The sequence below is a fragment of the Bubalus kerabau genome, chromosome 1, assembly GCF_029407905.1.
Source record: "Bubalus kerabau isolate K-KA32 ecotype Philippines breed swamp buffalo chromosome 1, PCC_UOA_SB_1v2, whole genome shotgun sequence".
Classification (NCBI taxonomy): Eukaryota; Metazoa; Chordata; class Mammalia; order Artiodactyla; family Bovidae; genus Bubalus; species Bubalus kerabau.
The window spans coordinates 166222784-166245124 of NC_073624.1; the positions used below are offsets into that span (position 1 = coordinate 166222784).

General features: G+C 44.0%; 1 protein-coding gene across 1 annotated transcript in view; it reads left to right on the forward strand.

Moving 5' to 3' along the window:
- Positions 1-22341, forward strand: part of WDFY4 (WDFY family member 4) — a 248721-nt gene that overhangs the window by 58944 nt on the left and 167436 nt on the right. The window contains exon 13 of the mRNA XM_055538375.1: positions 11320-11413. Within this exon, the coding sequence (XP_055394350.1) occupies positions 11320-11413 (94 nt within the window). The remainder of the gene's footprint in view (positions 1-11319; positions 11414-22341) is intronic.

Sequence of the window (22341 nt, forward strand, 5' to 3'; positions counted from 1 at the left end):
CTTTTTTTTTTCTTTTTTAGTAAAAGCCACCCTATTGGGCATGAGTTAATATCTTATTGTGATTTTGCTTTGCATTTTCCTAATAATTAGTAATGTTGAACATTTTTTCGGGTGCCTGTTGGCCACCTGTATGTAATCTTTGGAATGTCTACTTAGAGTTCTGTCCATTTAAAAAGATTGTTCTTTTGTTGTTGACTTGCCTGAGTTCTTTATACATGTTTTGATTACTATAGCTTTGTAGTATAATTTGAAATTAGAGAGTGTGACACCCTCAGCTTTGTCGTTTTTTTCCCAGAATTGCTTCAGGTAGTCAAGGCCTTCTGTGGCTCCATACAAATTTTAGAACTTTTACATTCCATTTCTGTGAAAAATATTGTTGAAATTTTGATAGGAATTGCGTTGAAGCTGTAGATTGCTTTTGGTAATATGGAAATTTTAACAATGTTATTTCTTCCAATACTATAGTAAGTAAGAGTGGTGAGAGTGGGTATACTTGTTTCTAATCTAAGAGAACATGCTTTGTTTTTCAGTGTTCAGTAAGATGTTAGCTGGATTTGACATATAAGTTATTGATGACCTTTATTCATTTTATTGAGAGTTTTAAAAATCATAAGTGGATGTCGAATCTTGTCAGATGCTCTTCCTGCATCTGTTGAGACACTCATATGATTCGATCCTTTTGTTTATGTGGTGTATCATACTGACTGATTTGTGGATGTCGACTCACACTTGTACCCTTAGAATAAGCCCACATGATGAGGCGTATAACCCTTTAGTGCACTGTTGCATTTAGTTCGCTACTATTTTGTTGAGATTTTTTGCATCTATGTTTACCAAAGACATTGGCCTATAATTGTCTTTTTCTGTTTTGTTCTTGTCTGGTTTTGGTATCAGGGTAGTGCTGGCCTCATAAAGTGAATTAGGAGGCATGCCCTTGTCGTCAATTTTTTGCTTGACATCCTTCTTTTAATGTTTGGTGGAGTTTGCCAGTTGTCTGATCCTGGGCTTCTGTTTTTGGGATATTTTTGATTACTGTTTCCGTCATCAATAGTGATCAGTCTATTCAGATCTTCTGTTTCTCCATGAATCAGTCTTAGAAAGTTGTTTGTTCTAAGATTTTATCCATTTCCTTTAGGTTGTCCGATTTGTTGATGTAAAGCAGTTCAGAGTACTCTCTTAAAATCCTTTGTATTTCTGTGATACCTGTTATAATTTCTCTTGTTTCTGATTTTATGTGAGCCTTCTCTCTTTTTATCTTGGTGAGTGTAGCTAAAAATTTGTCAATTTTGCTTGTCTTTTCAAAGAACCAAGTTTTAGTTTCATTCTATGGTCTTTTTAGTCTCTAATTTATTTCCACTAGGTTTTCTTGTTTCCTTCCTTCTACTGATTTAGGGCTTTGTTTCTTCTTTTCTACTTCTTTAGGTGTAAGCTTAGACTGTTTTTTTGAGATTTTTCTTATTTCTTGGGGTAAGCCTGTGTTGCTATAAACTTCCCTCTTGGAACTGTTTTTGCTGCATCACATAGATTTTGGTGTGGCGTATCTTCACCTGAATTTGTCTTCAGGTATTTTTTGATTTCTCCTTTGATTTCTTCATTGCCCCAATAGTTGTTCAGTACCACGCTGTTTAGCCTCCACATATTGTGATTTTCCCATCCTTTCCTTGTAATCGACTTACAGTTTCATACAGGTGGTTGGAAATGTGCTTGATATGATTTCATTCTTAAATCCATTGAGACGTGTGTCCCAACATATAGTCTCTCCTGGAGAATTTCTATGTGCACCTGAAAAGAATGTGTGTTCTGCTGATTTTGGATGGAATGTTCTGTATTTATTTAAGTCTGTCTACTCTAATGTTTCACTTAAGCCCCGTGTTTCCTTATTGAATTTCTGTCCAAATAATCTGTTGATGTAAGTGGGGGTATTAAAGTCCCCTACTATTCTTATGTGGTTGTCAATTTCTTCCTTTAGATTAGTTAAAATTACTTCATATATGTTGGTATTCCTATGTTAGGTCCACATATATTAACACATGCTATGTCTGCTTGAGGGATTATCCCCATTTTTTCTCTTGTTATCTCTTTTGGCCTGAAGTCTATTTTATTGGCTATGAGTATAGCTATACCTGTTTTTTTGTTGGTTTTTGCTGCCATTTGCCTAGAGTATAATTTTCCATGTCTTCACTTTGAACCTATATTTGTCTTTAGAGCTGAGATGAGTCTCCTGGAGACAGCATATAGTTGGGTCTTGCTTTTTAACCCACCCAGCCACTCTTTCAATTGGTGAATTCAGTACATTTACATTTAGGGTGAGTATTGACATGCAAAGTCTCAGTATTGCCGTTCTACCTTTTGTTTCCTGCTTGCTCTGTATCTTCATAGTTTCTTTCCCCTTGCTTTTCTGTCATTTCATTTGGTGGTTTTATGTGGCATTTTCCTAAATTTTCTGTTGTTCATGTTTGATGTCTCTGCTCCGGATTTTAGTTTTATGGCTGCCGTGTGGTTTGTATACACTGCTCCATAGGTGGCTGCGCTGTGTGTGTGCTCAGTCGCTCAGTCGTGTCCGACTCTGATCCCATGGACAGTAGCCCTCCAGGCTCCTCTATCCACGGAATTTTCCAGGCAAGAATATTGGACTGGGTTGCCATTTTTGCCACTTCAGGGGATCTTCCCAACCCAGGGGTTGAACCTGTGTCTCTTGTATCTCCTGCACTGGCAGGCAAATTCTTTACCACTGTGCCACCTGGGAGCCCATTTCATAGGCTGCTGCTGCTGCTGAGTCGCGTCAGTCGTGTCCAACTCTGTGCGACCCCATAGACAGCAGCCCACCAGGCTCCCCCGTCCCCGGGATTCTCCAGGCAAGAACACTGGAGTAGTTGCCATTTCCTTCTCCAATGCATGAAAGTGAAAAGTCAAAGTGAAGTTGCTCAGTTGTGTCCGACTCTCAGCGACCCCATGGACTGCAGCCCACCAGGCTCCTCCGTCCATGGGATTTTCCAGGCAAGAGTACTGGAGTGGGGTGCCATTGTTCTTTTTCTACTGAGAAGTTGTCATCTTCATCTGCTCATACAGATTTTATCTTTTTATTCTTCCCTTTTAGTTTTGTTGCCACAAATTATTCCCTTTTGTGTTGTGAGTTTATTACCAAATTGAAGTAGCTATTTTTTTTAATGCTTTTATCCCCCTTGGACCTGTATGCTCTAATTGTTTAACAACTTATTCTGATACAGAGTTGCAGCTTTCTGATTCTGTCTATTAAATACTCAAAGTTTTGCTCCTTTGTTTCAGGTAGAAGAGCTCCTTTCAACATTTCTTATCAGGCAGGTCTAGTAGTGATGAACTCCCTCTGCTTTTGTTTGTCTAGGAAAGACTTTATTTCTTCTTCGTATCTGAAGGGTAACTTTTCTGGGTAGAGTATTCTTGGTTGATAGTTTTAATCTTTCTATATATTGAGTATATTATTCCACTCTCTCCTGGCCTATAGCATTTCTGCTGAGAAATATAATAACCTAAAGCAGGTAACCTGTAGGTTACTGTCTTTTTTTTCCTCCTGATCATCTTTAAAATTCTTTCTTTATCACTGACTTTTGACAGTTTTAATGTAATGTGTCATGGGATCTTTTTGCATTGAAATAACTGGGAGTTCTATTAGTTTTATGGACTTATATATCCAGTTTCTTCCCAGATTTGGAAAGTTCTAAGCTGTTGTTTCTTTAAGTAAACTCTCTTCTCCTTCAGGGATACCCATTATCTTTAAGTTGCCTTTTCTAATCAAATTGGATAATTCTTATAAAGTTTCTTCATTAAAAACATCTTATTTTCTTACTTCTTTTAACCAAATCATTTCTAGATTTCTAACTTTGAGCTCTCTAATTCTCTCTTCCATATGGTCTGTTTCTAGTGCTTTCTAATCCATTCTTCATCTCATTTATTGAGTTATTCAGCTCCAGAATTTCCATTGGTTCTTTTTAAGAGTTGCAGTCTCTTTGGTAAAGTATTCCTTCTGCTTATTAATTTTACTCTTGACTCATTGAGTTGCCTTCCTGAGTATTCTCTTAGTTTTCTCCATGACAGCTATTTTGAATTCTGTCAGTTAGATCACAGTCTTCTGAGGCTTTAAGTTTAGTTTCTAGAGAGTTGTTATATTCTTCCTGTGATACTGTGTTATCCTGGTTTTCGTGGTGCTTGATGAGTTGTTCCTCTGCCAGTGCATTTGAAGGAGGAAATGTCTCTCTTATTTAGGTGAAGCTTTGTTTACTCTGAGTCTAACAATTCAAGTTCCCAATTAAAAGGCCTTTCTTTTGTTTTTCAGTAGGTGGTGCTGTAGCCCAAGTTTTGGGTTTCTCTTGGTGGCCTCTGGCTGTATTTGAAAATCAGCCCTTTCCACCCTGCAGCAGCTCTGCCAGGGGTGTCCCTGTGGTCTCCCTGTCCCTGCTCTTCCTCTAGGATGGCTGGTGCCTTAGTGCTGCCAGGGCTGCTGCCGTCACTGGCACCTCTGCCCGGGGCACTGGCATGGCAGGCACTTCTGCCACGTCTGGGGTCACCTGGTCACGGGCGCTGCCGCCGCTGCGGGGAAGGAAGAGACCAGGGTCACTGGTGTGTTCACTGCTCCCAGGGTTGCCGCGTTCATCAGTGCTGCTGCTGGGAGCGGGGAGCCTGGAGCTGTGGGCGCAGCTTTGGCCGGAGGGACCAGCATCGTGGGTCCCGCCACCGTTGCCGCCCGCTCGCTGTGGCTGTGGGTGCCGCTGTGGCTGCGAGGCCCACGTCCTCTGCGCCACCTCTGTTGCTGCTACCGGCTGACGCTACGGGCTCGGCTGCTGTGCCTGTGGTGGGGCCAGGGTCCTAGCACTGCCTTTGTCCCTGGCTCTGCCTCCTCTCCCTGGAGTAGTCTTGCCTGAAGAATTGCACGGACAGAGGAGCCTGGTGGGCTGTGGTCCATGGAGTCACAGAGTTGGACGCGACTGAGTGACTAACATTGCCTCCTCCGTGTGCTCCAGTTCACCCGCCTTTGGATATACAGATGTGTGGGTCTCTCCAGCATGCTGGTGGGATGAGCACAGGAAGCTTCGTGGAGGCGTGAATGTTGTACTGAAGCAGGAGAAACAAAGGGAGCTTTTCACAACACCATGGTGCTGGTGTCTGCCTTCAAAGCCTCTGCGTGTGTGTGTGTGTGGGTATGTGTGTGTGTGTGTGGTTATGTGTGTATGTGTGTATTTGTTCTGCTTTTTCTGGATACTCCCACAATAATAGTGATGATCTGCTAAATGTTCTGACACAATAGCCTGCAATTTAAGGTTTGGGCATCAGGCCTGATTCTTTATACATAACTCCTGTGTCAAATGTCATCCTGATTTTTACAATGAGTAATTTTTAAATGTATGAGAGTCAGATTTCATAAATAGAACAATTTTTTCTCATTAAAAATAAATGCATCACCCTTGACCTTCCCTAATGGTTAGAAAAGAGGAAGTGCAACCCCAGCCTCTTCTGAGAGAGTCAGAGGGGTAAAGGACAGGCAGTGGGCTGGACACAGTGGACAGGGTGCTCACCTGTGCCCTCCACCGACGCTTGGCATCCCCCTGGGTGAGCGACTGGCCTCGGCTCTGTCTATACAATGGGCCCCGGTCTCCAGGAGGAAGATGAAAGCTGTGGGCCTTAGACTCAGGCCTGTGTGTTCTACACCTCAGTGGCCGGGCTCCTTGAGACTTTGCCTTCCTCGCACTGTTCCTTGATCTCTCAGTTTGAATGTAGGGATAGTAAGAGTGTCCACATGGAGGGCCGTTGTGAGTTGAGCACTGGAGATGATACTGCCCTTAGTCACAGTATCACAGCTGCTGTTTACTGAGCGCTTGTGTCCAGAGACCGTGCTTTGCTCATCAGAAGCATCGTGGGTGTGTGTCAGTCGCTCAGTCAAGTCTGACGCTTTGTGACCCCATGAACGCTAGCTCACCAGGCTCCTCTGTCCAAGGAATTCTCCAGGCAAGAATACTGGAGGGGGTTGCCATTTCCTTCTCCAGGGGATTGTTTCAACTCATGGATTGAACCCAGATCTCCCCCATTGCAGACAGATTCTTTTCCATCTGAACCACCAGGGAAGCCCTCAGAAGCATTAGTTAATCTATATAACTATGATGCAGTAACATTTTTTACAAAATAGAAGATATATGTTATATAAATACCAAATATATACTGTGACTTCCAAAATACAGAATATATAATACCCATGAAACACACACACCACCCCCCTCATAGCGTGCATCACACACACACTCAATACCACACACTGCAGTAGAGCTCAATAAAAGGCAGCTGCCATGGTGATGAATCATGCTGAACTTCTCTGATATTTCCCAGATCCTTCCACCTGGGATGGATGATGTACTTCTAGGCTAGCCAATCCACAGTGTGGGTCTGGAGAAGGTGGACAGCGCATTGGGTCAAATGTCTTTTTAAATTATGAAAGGGTATTGAATATAGTCAAATGTTTTTTTATTCTATCATTCGAGGTGATCCTTTTTTTCCCTTTGTTTATTAATGTGGTGCACTGCACTGATTGTTTTTTTAGTGTTGAACCACTCTTGCTTTCCTGGGATGAATCCCACTAAACCATGGTATATAATCCTAGGCTGTTGGATTTGTTTTGCTAGTTTTTTGTTGAGGGTTTTTTGCATGTATATTAATGAGGGATATTGGTCTGTAATTTTCTTTTCTTTGTGTGGCTTTAGTATCAGAGGAATAACGCAGGCTTCCTTGCTGCTCCTTGAACAGGTCAGACATACCCCCACTTTGGGGGCTTTTGCACTGGCTATCCTCTTTGTTTAAAATGCTTTTCCTCTGGATATCTGCATCCCCTTTGTCAAGTCCGTCCAAATGTTACCTTTTCAAAGAAGCCAATTCTACCACCCAAGTTAAAATAGTAAATTTTTTCCCTCTTACACCCAATGTTCTAAATTCTTTCTCTTTTCTGTTTTTTGCATAACATTTATCATCTTTCTTCATAATATGTAATTTCTTTTTTATTATTCTATTACATTATTAAATATACTATATAATAATATGACATGTATTGAGTATATATTTTACAATGCTATTTATAGTATAGTAAAAATGGCACCCACTCCAGTCCTCTTGCCTGGAAAATCCCGTGGACGGAGGAGCCTGGAAGGCTACAGTGCATGAGGTCGCTAAGAGTTGGACACGACTGAGGGACTTCACTTTCACTTTTCACTTTCATGCATTGGAGAAGGAAATGGCAACCCACTCCAGTGTTCTTGCCTGGAGAATCCTAGGGACGGGGGAGCCTGGTGGGCTGCCGTCTGTGGGGTCGCACAGAATCGGACATGACTGAAGCGACTTAGCAGTAGCAGCAACAAAGCTTATATAGCAATAGTAATTTTTATTATTTGTAATTTACCTATTTATTATGTTTACCTTTATTGTCTATACCCTTCTTCTCACTTATCAGGTATGGGTTTTACTTTGTTTAGCTCATAGATGTATCCAGCATGCCAGGAAGATACTTAGGTCAACAAATATTTGTTTAATACTGAACTGGATAAATTAACACCAAGTATTAGAAGCACTCTTGGCACCTTAGCTGTTCTTCGGGGCTGGTGGTGCCAAGAACAGTATCATTGTGGGTTGTAAAAGCAATGCTAGAGGCAAGATGTTTGAAAATCAAGTGTTTGTGATTCAGGATCCGTCTTGTGATTTGTTTTCCTTTGTTTTTCTTTGTATTGCTACTTTCCCAATTAGCATGCAGTTAAAGTCTTTTTCTTGGTGTAAACTCGGTGGGTCTTAGGTCACGTGCAGTGTCTCGTGACCGCCACAGTCAGGATGCGAACAAACAGTCCCAGCCCTCGAAGTAGTTCTGAGAGCTGTCCCTTCATAATGAAACCCTTTCGCAATCCCTAACCCCAGGCAACCACTGAGCTTATCCCTTTAGTTTCGTCTTTTTCAGAATAGCATGTAAACACAAGCACAAGTAAGTAGTCTTTTGAAGCCAGCTTTTGAAACTCAGCACAAGGCCTTTGAGATCTATCCAGCTGGTTGCATCAGTTGTTCTTACATTCTTATTACTGAGTAGTATTCCGCTGTGTGGATGAAAATATTTTCTCCCAGTCTATAACTTTTCGTTTCATTTTTTAAGTGTCTTTCACAGGTTGAAATTTAACAATCGATTTGCCGCTGCCTACAAAAATCCTGCTGGGATTCTGATTGGAACTGTATTAAACAGCATCTATAGATGAATTTGGAGAGGATTAAGACCTTAGCTACATTGAGTATTCCAATCCATAAACAGACTGTTTTTCATAGTATTCAGCATACACAGCAAGCACATTTTAAAAATTAGATTTATTCTTATGTCTTGGGAGCATGATTTTAAATGATATTTTAAATGTTTTGTATTCCAACTGTTTACTTCTAGTATATAGGAATGTGATCAATTTCTGTATGTCACTGTGCATCCATGCTAATTCATTTATTTTTTCTAGGAGCTTTTATTATTTTTATATAGATTGCTTGGGATTTTTTTTTCTATGTGACAATCATATTGTTTGTGAATAGTGACAGTTTTATACCTTCCTTTCCATCTGTTGTTTCAACATGATATTGCATAGGAATGGTGAGAGAGGACATACTTGCCTTGTCTTTAAGCTTGAAGAGAAGGTCTTCAGTCTTTCGGCATCAAATATTCTATTAGCTGAGTTTCTTTGGTAGATGTCCATTGGCAAGTTATGGATGATTCCTTCTATGTCTATTCTACCAAGAGTTTTTTTAAAAAATCATAAACAGATGTTGAATTTTTAAAATGTTTTTTTCTGCATATGGTCATATTTTTTCTTCTTTAATTTAATAATATAATAGATTATATTGACTCATTTTTGACCAGTGAACCAGCCTTGCAGGATAAGACAGATTGGCTACAATGCCTTATTTATTTTGTGTATGGTTATATTTGTTTTTGCAATAGTTTCTTGAGAATTTGCACCTGTTTTTATAAGCGATGTTGACAGATACTTTTCTTTTCTTGTACTGGCTTTGTCTGCTTTTGATATCAGAGTCATACTGGTCTCACAAAATGCATTCGAAAGTGTTCTCTTATATATTTTGAAGGATGTTGTATAGAATTGGTGTTATTTATCTTTTAAATGTATGGTAAAATTCACCAGTGGAAACATCTGGGCCTGGAGTTTTCTTTGTGGAAAGGTTTTAAACTACACATTCAGTTTTTGTAATAGTTGTAAAACTGTTCTGTTTGTTTATTTCTTCTTGCTTACTTTTGGTATTTTGTAGCTTTGAAGGAGCTGGTCTGTTTTATCTAGGTTGTCCAATTTGTGTGCAGTTATTTGTGATGTTTTCTTATCCCTTTAATGTCTGTGGGGTGTGTAATGGTAGTCTCTCTTTCATTTATAATATTGGTAATTTGTGTCTTTTTTCCTTCTTTGCTAACTTAGCTGGTGGTTTTTAAGTTTTTAAAACTTTTTCACATAATTAAACCTTTACTTCATTTTTCTTCTATTGTTTTTCAATTTATAGTTTCAGTGATTTTTGCTGTTTTCTGATAATTCCAGCCACTGTGTCATCTCCAACTTGGCATCTTTTATATTTTTCCATGTGAGATATTGTGAGTTCCCTCCTTTGTTCTAAGCTGAGTAACTTCAGATTATATCCTGGACATTTTTAATGTTATGAACTCTGGCCCTCATTGCCATCTTCTGGAGAATGTTGATCATTTTGTTTTAGCAGGCAATTGACCCGATGAGGTTCAAGCTGCAAATTCTTATCCACCTTTCTTGGACCATGTGTCCAGTATCAGTCTGGTTTTCAAAGATTTTACTGGGCAAGTTGATGTACCTTCTAATTGTCCCATGCCAGTCTTGGGTGGTAGTTTATCCCTGAATTCAGTTCTCAAAGTCTTTGGAATGTGGTTTAGGGTCAGATCCACTCATGTGCAGCTCAGAATTGAGCCCAGAGGTTGATACACAGCTTAATGATTTCACTTTCTTAAACCTCTTCTTCTTCATCATTTTCCCAACACTTTCTGGCTCCTCAGGGTCCCTTCCTTCCTCCTCTGTCTAGAAAGCTAGAGCTTTAGTTTATCTGCTCTGCCACACACTTCCCACCACTGCATCTGTCTCTGGGGCCAAGCAGGGAGAGGAAATAGAGAGACAAAAGTAACGGAGATTTTTGCCTGACTCTTGGGACCAGAACTCCTCTGGTCAGAGAGAAGGTTTCCCCTCCCCAAGAATTTCAATACCAGTCTGACTGCTGCTGCTGCTGTGAGATTTCTTGAAGTGTGAATGGATGGAGAAGTCCAATTAAGAAAACTCCAGGGATTCCCCTCCATGGTCTGTGACCTGTTAGAGCCTCCTTTCCCACTCCTTAGGCCAGAAATAGACCCTTCTCTTAGAGCTCAGTCTGTCCTGTCCACACTCGCTACATAGTCCTTACTCCCTATAAGCCCATTCCAGAGAATGCTGGGTGGGGAAGCCCTGGGATGCTTTTGGTTTGGTTTCCTTCTCTGCTGTGGCTCACTTTTCAGAGTACTTGGAGAGCTGCTCATGCTTTCCGTGTGGGTTTTAAGTTGCATTCAGTGGGTGGGCCAGTGCTTACACTATCTTGAAGGAAGCCAGAAGTGTCCTGTGTGTGAGTTTTTAATAAAGAATGAGAGCTTCTCCATTTCCCACCTGTGTGGAGAGAGGATAGGGGTGCAGGAAACTAACTTCCACTGAACATCAGCTCTGTGCTGGGCTCTGTGTCTTAGCGCACAATGGCATTGTTTTGTGACTCTGTGCAGAAAGTATGGTGTTGCACGGCTCTTGTATGGTTAGAGGGAGTTAGGCTTAGATTAATTAGTTCAAGATCATATAGATGGGCTCAACTGGTAAAGAATCCATCTACAATGCAGAAGACCTTGGTTTGATTCCTGGGTCAGGAAGATCCCCTGGAGAAGGTATAGGCTACCCACTCCAGTATTCTTGGGCTTCCCTGGTGGCTCAGATGATAAAGAATCAGCCTGCAATGCAGGAGACCTGGGTTGATCCCTGGGTTGCAAAGATCCCCTGGAGAAGGGCATGGAAACCCACTCCAGTATTCTTGCCTGGAGAATCCCCAAGGACAGAGGAGCCTGGTGGGTTAAAGTCCACGGGATCGCAAAGAGTTGGACACAACTGAGCAGCTAAGCACAGCACAGCATAGCATATAGATAATAAGCGGGAGGCTGCAAATGGCCTGTCTTAGAGAGATCCAGAAAGTTGTGTGGAAAGCAAAAGAGACTATAAAGCTCAAGTCTGACGTCCTGCTTCCCTCTCTCTGCAGGACAGATGACAGTGATGCTGTGATCATGCACCCCGGGGTCCTGTGCATCATGGTGAGGCTGCTGCCTCGCTTGTACCACGAAGACCACCCTCAGGTACTTGTTGATGAACACACAGGTTTGTCTTTTTCACATGACTGATCTTTTAGGCTCCTCTGGCCAGAGGCTCCCTTTCCCTTTTTTTGCCTTTGCCCCCAGTCCCTGCAGGGGAGTATCAGTGGTTCTGAGACCTTTGATTGAGTGCTACCCACCCTTCCATGGCCCCTCAAAACAGATTGTTCCATTGATGAAGTGACCATATAAAAACAACAGCCAAGCAAAACTTGAATGAAATTATTTACCTTCATGAGGCAAGTCTGGTATAAGTGATGCTCATAGCACTGGACGTTGGTGGGACCAGGAGTCCTTCAGTCCCATCCATTGATTCGCCACTGGGATACTGGCTCTTGCCCTGGCTCGGTGCTGTGCAGGATGTGCAGGGCTAATGGGATGAGCACCGAGCCCTGTCCAAGGAGCCTGCATCTGTGCTGGGGACTGGGAGGTGGTGGTGAGGCAGACAAAGTAACTAGGCTCACAAATGAATATAGAATTAAAATTTGCCACAAGTGATATTAAGGGAAGGAAATGGGACGCTGAGAGTGAATAATGGGAATGGAAGTGGGGGGAAGACCTAATTAAAGATACGAAGAACTGACTCATTTGAAAAGACCCTGATGCTGGGAAAGATTGAAGGTGGGAGGAGAAGGGGACAACAGAGGATGAGATTGTTGGATGGCATCACCAACTCGATGGACAGGAGTTTGAGCAAGCTCTGGGATGGACAGGGATGGCGTGCTGCAGCCCATGGGATCGCAGAGTCGGACACAACTGAGCAACTGAACTAGATGGAGGGGTGGAGGTCAGGGAAGCCATCTCTCAGACAGTGATATTTCAGCAGAGCCCTGAAAAATGCGTAGCAATGAACCAGGTGGGGATGAGGCTGCTGAAGGCAGCTGGGGTGAGAGCAGAGCAGGAGCACTGAAAATGGGCTGGATGGGGTGGGCGGAGGAAGGCGCAGCCCTACCAAGGGGCAGGTTTCATCCCATGGGCAACACGAAGTCTCTCTCGAGTGGAAGGGTATGCCATCCGGTTTTTGTATTATAATCTCTCTTGTTGCCTGGAGGGTGGCCTGGGGAGTTAGGCAGCCTGTTGTCCAGGGAGTTAGACAGCCTTGTCCACAGTCTGGTGATGCATGACGGTAGCCCAATTAAGGTGGCGTCTGTGGGAAAGTGTGCAGAGCAAGGAGTCAGGAGACCTACTGTGAGATAGACTCAAGGCCCTGAGATGAGCAGGATTCAGGGAGTGGGAAGACGGGGAAGGCAAGGCATCTCTCAGCTCCTGACCCAGCAGCGCTGATGGCCGGAGATTGTATGAGCGAGAGCGTCAAGCCTCAGAACAAGACAGATTCTCAGGAAGTGCTCGCAATTTTTAAAGCATGTTCTCTAGAGGTTCTAAAAAAGAAACTGGAAGCTGAGGAAACCCTGGAAAACTTGCATTTGAATTAGCAGCAGGTGAAAGGAAATGACTTGAGCAGCTACCATGTAGCAGGCCCAGCGTTACCCCCTTTCCCTGACTGCTGCTGCTAAGTCGCTTCAGTCATGTCCGACTCTGCGACCCCATGGACTGAAACCCCCCAGGCTCCTCCATCCATAGGATTCTCCAAGCAAGAATACCGGAGTAGGTTGCCATGCCCTCCTCCAGGGGATCTTCCCGACCTGGGGATCGATCCTGCATCTCTCCTGCATTGGCAGGCGGGTTACTTAACCCTAGCGCCACAGTGGGGAGTATCGTTGTTCCAACTTCATCCAGTGGCAAACTGAGTCTCAGACAACATACATGCCATTTAATGATTCTGAGTTGGTGGACCTGGTGTTAAATGCGGTCCTCCCTGCTGCCAGGGCTCCTGGTCTTTCCCTGCACATCTTCGGATTCTATGGGAGAATGGGAGTTCACAGGGATGCAGGTCCAGCTCTGCCTTGTCCTTCGTTTAAGCCGTTGGGAGGATCCTGACGTCTCCTCCATGTAGCCCTCTCCATCTGGCCTCTACCTGTATCCCTACACCTGATTTCCTAGCAGGTCACACAGCAGCAGCTCGAGGTTCCCAAAGCACAAACAATGAAGCTGCCAGGCCTTCCAGAGACCCCTGCCCGGAACAGGCCAGCATTGCTTCCATGGCATTCTATTGGTCAAAGTGAATCAGAGGTTCAGCTTGGACTCAGCAGGAAGGGACATATGCCTCTTCTACTGATGTGAGGGGTGGCTTGTGTCCTAAAGGAGGAATTATTGGGGGGCATCTTTAAAGACCAGCCACCACGCTTGCCTCAGACATCTAACTCATGGATACAATTATTTGAGCCCTAAATCAAATGTCTTGGAGTCATTTAGTTATCTAAAGCCCAGGACCTCACTTTCTTTATGTTAGTGTTCAGAACAGAGAGAGTCTGCCTGGAGCATGTTGGAAACTAACACAGAGGGAGGGTTACCTCTGTTCCAGGAACATTATTTAATCAATATTCATAACAAGTCATTAAAGTACATGAAGTTCTCCCCAGTTTGTAGGTGCTTGAAGCTCAAGAAAGTTGTGCAGCTTCCTAAAATCATGGGGGTGGTGAGAGGAGATCTAAAACTCACTTCAGGCCCAAAGTCAAGTTGTGTTTGATGAATAACCCCTTCTCTCTGCAGCTCTTGATGTGAGGTCACGCACCCTGGCACTGTACACTTTCCCAGTGGCAGCTGCCTTACTGTGAGGATGTCTGGCTTCCTTAGCTGCATTTCATACCATGCAATGCACTTGCAAAGGGAGCAACCAAGCCTGTGGTTTGGGCGGTTAGCAATCAAACTGATTGCTGATGAGCGTGTTATTGCAAGTCTCCACCGTGAGGATGACTGATGAAGTGATGCAGGGCAGACAGTGGCCTGTCCTTCTCTCTCCCAGTGTATGAAGACTCTGTGGATGAGCCCGGGTTCCTGATAAACACCCTGAGTTGTCACGTCAGTGTGTGGGAAAGAACTTTCTCTCACCCTGTGATGGTAATTGGCCAAATTAAGTATGCAAATGAGACTTCCACTTGGTAGGATACTTTTTCTCTATTCAGGTCACAGTAAGTAATTTAGGAAAATTCTAATTCTCACGCACTGTCTCTCAAATATGCAAATGAAATGTAGTGGTGCATTTTCTCAAAAATGTCCTGCAGATGCCAAATCAGCAGCTATTAGAAGTTGGGTAATTGGAGTAATTAATTTCCGGAAGGGAGGGTGGAAAACCTCACGGCGACAAATGGAATAGTAAATCAGATGTGAAATGAGACCCAGGCAAGAAAAGGCTGAGATGAAACTGACTGCGGGATTGCAGATGTGGGAGACAGAGAAAGGAGCTGGAGGCTTCAGCAGATGGCAGTGTTACGAGAAAGACGGACTGTGAGTTCCCACTCATTTCTCTTTAGATGGGCCTGGTGGGTCCCTATAGTTTTACCCACTGTATGTTCCTCAGAGGCTCTTCCTACCTTATGGGTGAGAAACTGTAGCTTTCCAAGGTACAGGCATCATTTTAGAAAGCAATTGCTTAACTACTTATATGGGTTGTCTGGTTTATTTCTAATTGTGGCCACATTGCATATGTTCTGATCAAGACCAAAAGGGTTTTTCCCCCCGTTCTCCAAAATGCTAGCTTTGCAAGTTGCTCTTGGAAACAGATAATCCAGCTAATTTTTTTTCTTGCCTCCTGTAGCATCACCAGTATTAAAATTAGACTGTAGGAATTTTATTGTGACTGTTGCTGTCCTAAGCATAAGGCAGAAATGGAATCCAGCTCAGTTGTCTTGCAGCTGAGTTGGTCCCGGGCAGAAACAATTCATTGAGAAGAAAAGCCTTTACTCTTTCATGATGCTCAACAGCCACGTGGGCCTTGCCATAGGGATGTAGCTCTGGACTAGAACTCTGACTAATATTGGAGGCCTCTTCACTCCCCAGCAATCACTGCACTTCCATTTGGGTCTTAGAGGGTTGTTTGCTGTGTACATGACAACAGGAACTCAGAGGCTGCGTAGCCAGATCCAGTTTTCCAGAGGTGGAGCTCAGCCTGTGTTGGGGCAGCCAATGCTGTGCGTGAATGTCTGTGAATAATTACTCAACACCTGTTAGGTTCCACTGGGGATTCAGAGACAAATGTCACTGGAATGCATAGTCTGAATTTGATGGTGGGTACTCAGAGGAATGGAGAAGATACACAACACTCTAACTGCAATAAAAGTTTGCCCACAGGATCTTGGGAGAGAGGGAAGGGAAAGCCACACAGAGATGGCAACACTGGAGCCAGGCTTTAAAGAAAAGACCTGTCGATGTCAGATCAGACAGAGGAGGGACAGAGAGGACACCCAGACACAGAGGCATAAAGACGCCCATTTGGGGACTGCTGATAGTTCAGCTGGACTAGGACAAACCATGTGGCCAGACAGGCTGTGAGCGGGGCAGGAGAGGGAGGTTGCAGCCACATCACGAGGCACGCTGAGCACCACGCTAAGACACAGACTTTGTTGGAGCACCACCCTTTATTATCGCTGTTATCATCATCTCCCTAAGCCCCTCTATGAGGCTCTGAGGATGACAGATTTGGATCAGATCTCAGCTCTACCACTTAACAGTCACAGAACCATGGGGAATTATCCAATCTCTGGGATCCTTAGCTTCCTTTGCTGTGGTATGGGGAGATAATATCATCTGCCTCATGGCGTGACTGTGAGGACCAGCTGAAGCAATGCAGGAGCACTTAGCGCAGTGAGCAGAGCACCCATGGCACCGTGGGGAGCACTTGCTGACTGGTGCAGTTACTGTTACAAGCTCCCAAAGCTCCACAAGTGTTTTATCATTTGCTCTTCATAACAACCCAGCAAGGTAGATATCAATAGTCCCACTTTGCAGATGAGGACTGGAAGCTTGTAGCAGTGAACTGAGGTCCTAGGTAGGTGGTGGATGTGCCTGATGGAAGGCCCTGGGACCTCCTGCCATTGTACCATGTTGCCTTCCCTGTAGGTGAGCGGTAGCCATGGGTGGGAGGCAATGGGAAAGCAAGGACACGATCAGACATTAGAGAGACTCTTGTCTGTCACCAGTCTGCACCTCCCCTCACTGCTGGGTGTGTTCCAGTTTCCACTGTGACAGAAGCCTCCTGCACAGCATGACAGGACAGGAAGAAGAGCAGGCGTGGGCTGCACTCATCCGTCAACTGATTTGCACCTCAGTTTGGAAAGGGCACCATTTTCTGGAATTAGCCTGTATTTCAGACACTTTGAACTAATCATACAGGTTTCAAATAACTAAAGTATCGACAGCATTAATGGCCCTGGGTAGGATTGTGTAAGGGCAAGCTATTTGAAAAGAGTCATTTCCTTCAACAAGGAAATTGGCAAAGTAGGAGTCTTGTTTTGTCAAATTACAGCACATTAGAAATTTCAACTATTTTGAATTTCTATATTTCTTATGCTTTTTCATTCTGAACCCCACCCTCAAGTATTTCTGTTGTTCCTGAGTGGGAAAATGTCATATTCTAGTCAAAATCCAGGATACTTCTTAGGGTTATCTCTAAAATAGAGCAAATAGACATAATCTTGCATGGAGATGAAAAGCTTCAAAAGCAAGCTACAGTGGACATAGAATGATGGAGTGCAAGTGAAGTTGATGGGCTGAGCTCTGGTCCAATTATCTGGTGACTTTGCTTCTAGTCCTTTACCATCATTATTTATGACTTATATGGGCCACCTCCCTTCTCTGCACATCAATTTCAGCTACTCAGATATGGCCTAGATCATAAGGGTTGCAGATACAATGTCTTGGGGCCAGAAGAGTAAAGTAAATGTGTGGGTGTAAACAATAGGGAATGGTGAGGCCTGTGGCCATTGGGAAGGGCACTTGCCCAGCCTAAAGGTGCTCACATCTAGCTAGGTGGAAATCAAACAGAAGCCAGGCCAAACTACCCCACCAATAAAACACTTATACAGACCCTCAGTGTATGCCTCTTATGAGATATTGAGTTCCCTTCCTCATAATGAGTGCATTCAGTCCAGTTCAGTTCAGTTCAGTTCGGTCGCTCAGTCATGTCTGACTCTTTGCGATCCCATGAATCGCAGCACGCCAGGCCTCCCTGTCCATCACCAACTCCCGGAGTTCACTCAGACTCGCATCCATTGAGTTGGTGATTCCATCCAGCCATCTCATCCTCTGTCATCCCCTCCTCCCCCTGCCCCCAACCCCTCCCAGCATCAGAGTCTTTTCCGATGAGTCATCTCTTCGCATGAGGTGGCCGAAGTGCATCACACAGTGTTAAAAGCACGGGCTTTGGAGTGAGACCAGGGTTGTGGTGCCCGTTCTGCCACTCATTACGTCACTGGAGGAGACTGATGCCACCTTCCAGTGGGGGGTATGGTTGGAGAACGTTTAGAACCTTACCTGGAACACAATATGTGCTATCATACCGTCTCTCTTTCTCTTCTGGTTTTTGTGACTCTGTGCTTCTAGGACTGTAAGTCACAGTATATAACATTTTGGAAATATTAAATGAAATATAATATATTTTACATATATTTTAGGTATATTTCCAGATTCCATTACACAATTGATAAAGTAATTGATGAGTCAATTGATAACTAATCAGGGCTTTTACTGATAGACTGCAAGTAAAAGGGGTCAATATTCTGAAAACACTTGCATCCTACAAGAAAAAGTACTTTCACAGATGCAATTCTTGTTGACTCTCACCAAAACCACAACAGACAGTGAGGGAGGTATTCTCAATATTCTCATTTTAAAGCTAAGGAAACTGAGGCTTAAGGGAAGTAAGTAACTAGCCCAAGTTTCCCATTAGTTAGTATCAAATCAACATGGATTGGTAGGTATTTGAGTGCCCTATGCCAAGATGATGTAGCAAGGGTGAATGTTTGTTTGAAAGCTCAAAAGCAACATACCAGGGCCGGAGCCCCAGGTTGCTTGGAAATGGATCCCTCATCTTTACAAAAGACTGTGTGCTCTGCAGTCTTGTTCGAGGAATCTTCTCTAGGCAAGCATGTATGGAAATCTATTAACAACAGCAACAACAAAAAAATCTGTTCGAAAAGTATATCTTGAAAGAGTTGTGTCAGTAATTACGTTGGCCACAGCTATAGAGATCTTCAGGGTAAGTTAATTGCTCCTTTCCTGAGCTCCTTGAGGATGTAGCAGCCATAGGGGAAGGGTTCTGGCACAAAGCTGATGTTGGGTCTCATGGAGCCCTGTTGGGCTCCTCTGCCTGCCTGACCTAGCTATTGTGGGGCAAGGGTGTGTGTGTCCAAGGTGGTGGAAACTCTTCACAAATGTTTCAGGTTTCAGACTCTGCAGGCATCTTCCCAGATGGATGTTTATCAGCTGGTTCCCCTGGTAATGGTTTCATGCCCCATCTCGGGGCTGACCACAGGCTCACTGTTGGGGAGGGATTTGGGGGCAGAGGATGATCAAGCCTGGCTGGCAACTGTCTGTGATCCCCAGGTTTTCCTTGAAAGGCCAGACTCACTCTCACCCTTGGCCTTTGCACCACTGTTTCCTCTCCTGGGAGGTCATTCCCGTGTGGACTTGGCTCTGTCCTCGTTGTCCTTCGACACTCAGTTGGCTCATCGCCTTTCTGACCATCTTCTCAGCACCCTGGGCCCTGTGCACCCGCTGAATTCTAGTAAACCTTGTGCCCTGTGCTTGCGCTTACTCGGTGGCTACTGAGACACAGAGAGATGTGCTAGGGAACAAAGATGAAAAGCCATTGTCTCAGGCATCAGTTCACAGTTCTTGATAAATAGAAGATAGATACGAAGGTGGCCTGTCAAAGTGTGATGTTTATAATGACTCAAGTGTGGACACAGTGCTGGTATGGATAGTCAGAAAAATTTTATTAAGTGAAAGAACATGTGAATTGTCTCTTGAAAAATAATTAGGACCTCATCAAAGGGATGGAATTAGAAAGGACAGTCTCAACTTTGGGCATTAGTCAAAAAAGTTTTCAAGAGTGAAGATGTTACTGGCATAGAGTACAGGGTAGACCAAAGGGGATGTTGGGAAGTAAAGTTGGAAAGAAACTAATATTTTATAAATATAAGATCCCAGGCTCCTGTTATCAGGAAATATTGGCCATCATATGGATGTAATTCGTAAAAGAAACAGAAGATTTAGAGCAGGTGCCCACATGCATCTTGGTCTTTGTTGCAAATTTATGCAAGTGCATCCTGGAAGTCATGCCTTTAGACATGGATTCTATGGATTCACTGGAATTTGGACCCTCTTACACCTAAACCACGGAGAAGGCAGTGGCACCCCACTCCAGTACTCTTGCCTGGAAAATCCCATGGACAGAGGAGCCTGGTAGGCTGCAGTCCATGGGGTCGCAAAGAGTCAGACACGACTGAACAACTTCACTTTCATTTTTCACTTTCATGCATTGGAGAGGGAAATGGCAACCCACTCCAGTGTTCTTGCCTGGAGAATCCCAGGGATGGCAGAGCCTGGTGGGCTGCCGTCTATGGGGTCGCAGAGAGTCGGACACGACTGAGGTGACTTAGCAGCAGCAGCAGCAGCAGCAACACCTAAACCAAGATCACAGCCTCCCATACCTACAAGGCTTTGTGGACAACACAGATGAGTGTATCAGGCTGGTGGGGACTGTGCAAAAGGGAAAGTTTATGCCCTTGTAAAGAGAGAGCTAACTCTAAGCAAACAAAGACAAAAAGAGCAACAACTTGTCAAATCAAACACATCTGTGGGTCCTATTTACCTGTGATATCCCTGAAGAGCTGAGGTCACTTAAAGTGTATCACCTCTCTTCCAAAATTATCAAATAAAGAACACTACAACCAAATTGGAATAAGCGACGAATCCAAATTTAAGTAACTCAGAAGTCCCTAGTTCTAAGTGTCTTGGGGAAGGAGACGCTGGTCATCTGATGGTTTTTAGTCTGCATCAGGACTGTGTGATTAATGTCCAGAAGACACACTCTGGACTAAGCTACTCAAAGCCCACACCTCCTTGGAGGGACCGACTCCATCAAGACCCAGCCCTCACTGGGCTCTGGAACTGCTGTATCAATCTAGACCAGGAAAGAGGCGGGTGGGAGAAAGATAAAGACTAAACATCCACAACTGGACAAGGACAGACCTGAAGACTCAGCTGCTAAGTGGAGAAAGCAGAAAACTCCTACAGGCAGCCCCGCACATCTCTCTGTGATAATCTGCTTGCGGGTCCAGTTGGCTGGTGACCCTAAGCGCTTACCACTGAGTCCTAATTGAACCACCATCCCCTTCCTGCATTGGAAGTCATGTGCGTTAGGAAAATCAATCCATTTGTAGGGGGGAGAAACCAGACTGGTTTCCTGCTACTGCTCATATTTTCACTAAAACCCCATTTTACTGGAACCAACATTGGAAAAAAACAGCACATTTTATTCAAAACAAGGCAATATTGGTATTGACAGAGCTGCAGCGATAATGAGGACGATCAATTTTCCCTCCTCCATTATGGGGTATTGAGCAATTTTGGAGTAAACTTGTGGCATCATTAGACAACATCAGCATTTCTGTTTTTCCCTTTTGAAAACTTTTTATTTCTTGCATATTTAGATTTTCAGTATTCCTGCTCTGGTGGGAAAAAAAAAAAAGCAAAAACAACAACAAAAAAGCCAAAAGTCCCCAAAGCAATAAGTGAAGTGCTGGTAATAAAAATTGGAGATTGTAGACATTTGTTTTTAATTCTTATTAATAATACATTGTGTTATTTTTGCATCTTGCTTCATGCAGACTGTCTCCCCAACTCTCACCCCAAATTAAAAGACTGCAGTTACCAAATAATCAAGTTCTTGGAGAGGGAGAGTTCTAGGCAAGAGGATGGATGCAGCTCTTCTATTTCGAGCAGAGGAGAAGGAAAGCAGAGGTTCAGGCTCCATGGATGCAGGAAGGGATGTTCAGAGCATCAGAAGGAAGATCTGGGGAAGGGAGTCGAGGAAATTGGGTCGATTTCCACATGGAAGAGTGTCTTAAAGGAAAAGTCATGGGATCATTCAGTGTAACTCAGATCTGGCATTTCCTCCTTCCATTTCTGGCCTCTGTTGGCTTACGTGTGCCTCTAGCAGTTCACACTGGCTGTGCAGATACCACAGTGACAGAGAAGGGGATTGTCTTCGTCCACCCAGGCTGCTTTAACAAAATGCTGTAGACCAGGGGCTTACAGACAGCAGAAACTCATTTCTCACAGTTCTGGAGGGTGGCAAGTCCAGGATCATGGTGCTGGCAAAGTCGGTGCTTGCTGAGGACCCATTTCCTCACTCATGGTACTCTTCTCGCTGTATCCTCACAGTGTGCAAGGCAGAAAGGAGTTTCCTGGGGTCTCTTTCCTAAGGCCACTAATTCCCTTCATGACGGCTCCACCCTCAGGGTCTTCCTAGGTGGCGCAGTGGCAAAGAATCCAACTGCCAATGCAGGAGACACAGGAGATGTGAGTTTGATTCCTGGGTCAGGAAGATCTCCTGGAGGAGGAAATGGCAACCCACTCCAGTACTCTTGCATGGGATATCCCATGGACAGAGGAGCCTGGTGGGCTACAGTCCACAGGGTCTTGGACATGACTGAGCACATACGCAATACTCTCAAAGATCCCTCCTCCAAATGCCGTCACACTGGGCATTAGGTTTCAACATCTGAATTTGAGAGGTGATGGGGGAGGCATAAAGATTTCATTGCAAGGACCATTTTCTTCGAGTAATGGGATCTCTCCTTGATATCAGTGATGTTGGCGGAGTGATGAAATCCTTCTTGGAAGCACTCCCCTTGAAAAGCCATTCTACTGTCGTTTGCGTTTTAAACTAAAAGTAGTCTAAAATTTTAAGTTGAAAATATTACTGGAGATTTTTTAACAATGGGAATTTCACCAGATGCCATCAGTTTGAGGAAAAAGCTGTAGGTGCCATGCTTCTGAAAGGCATGGAA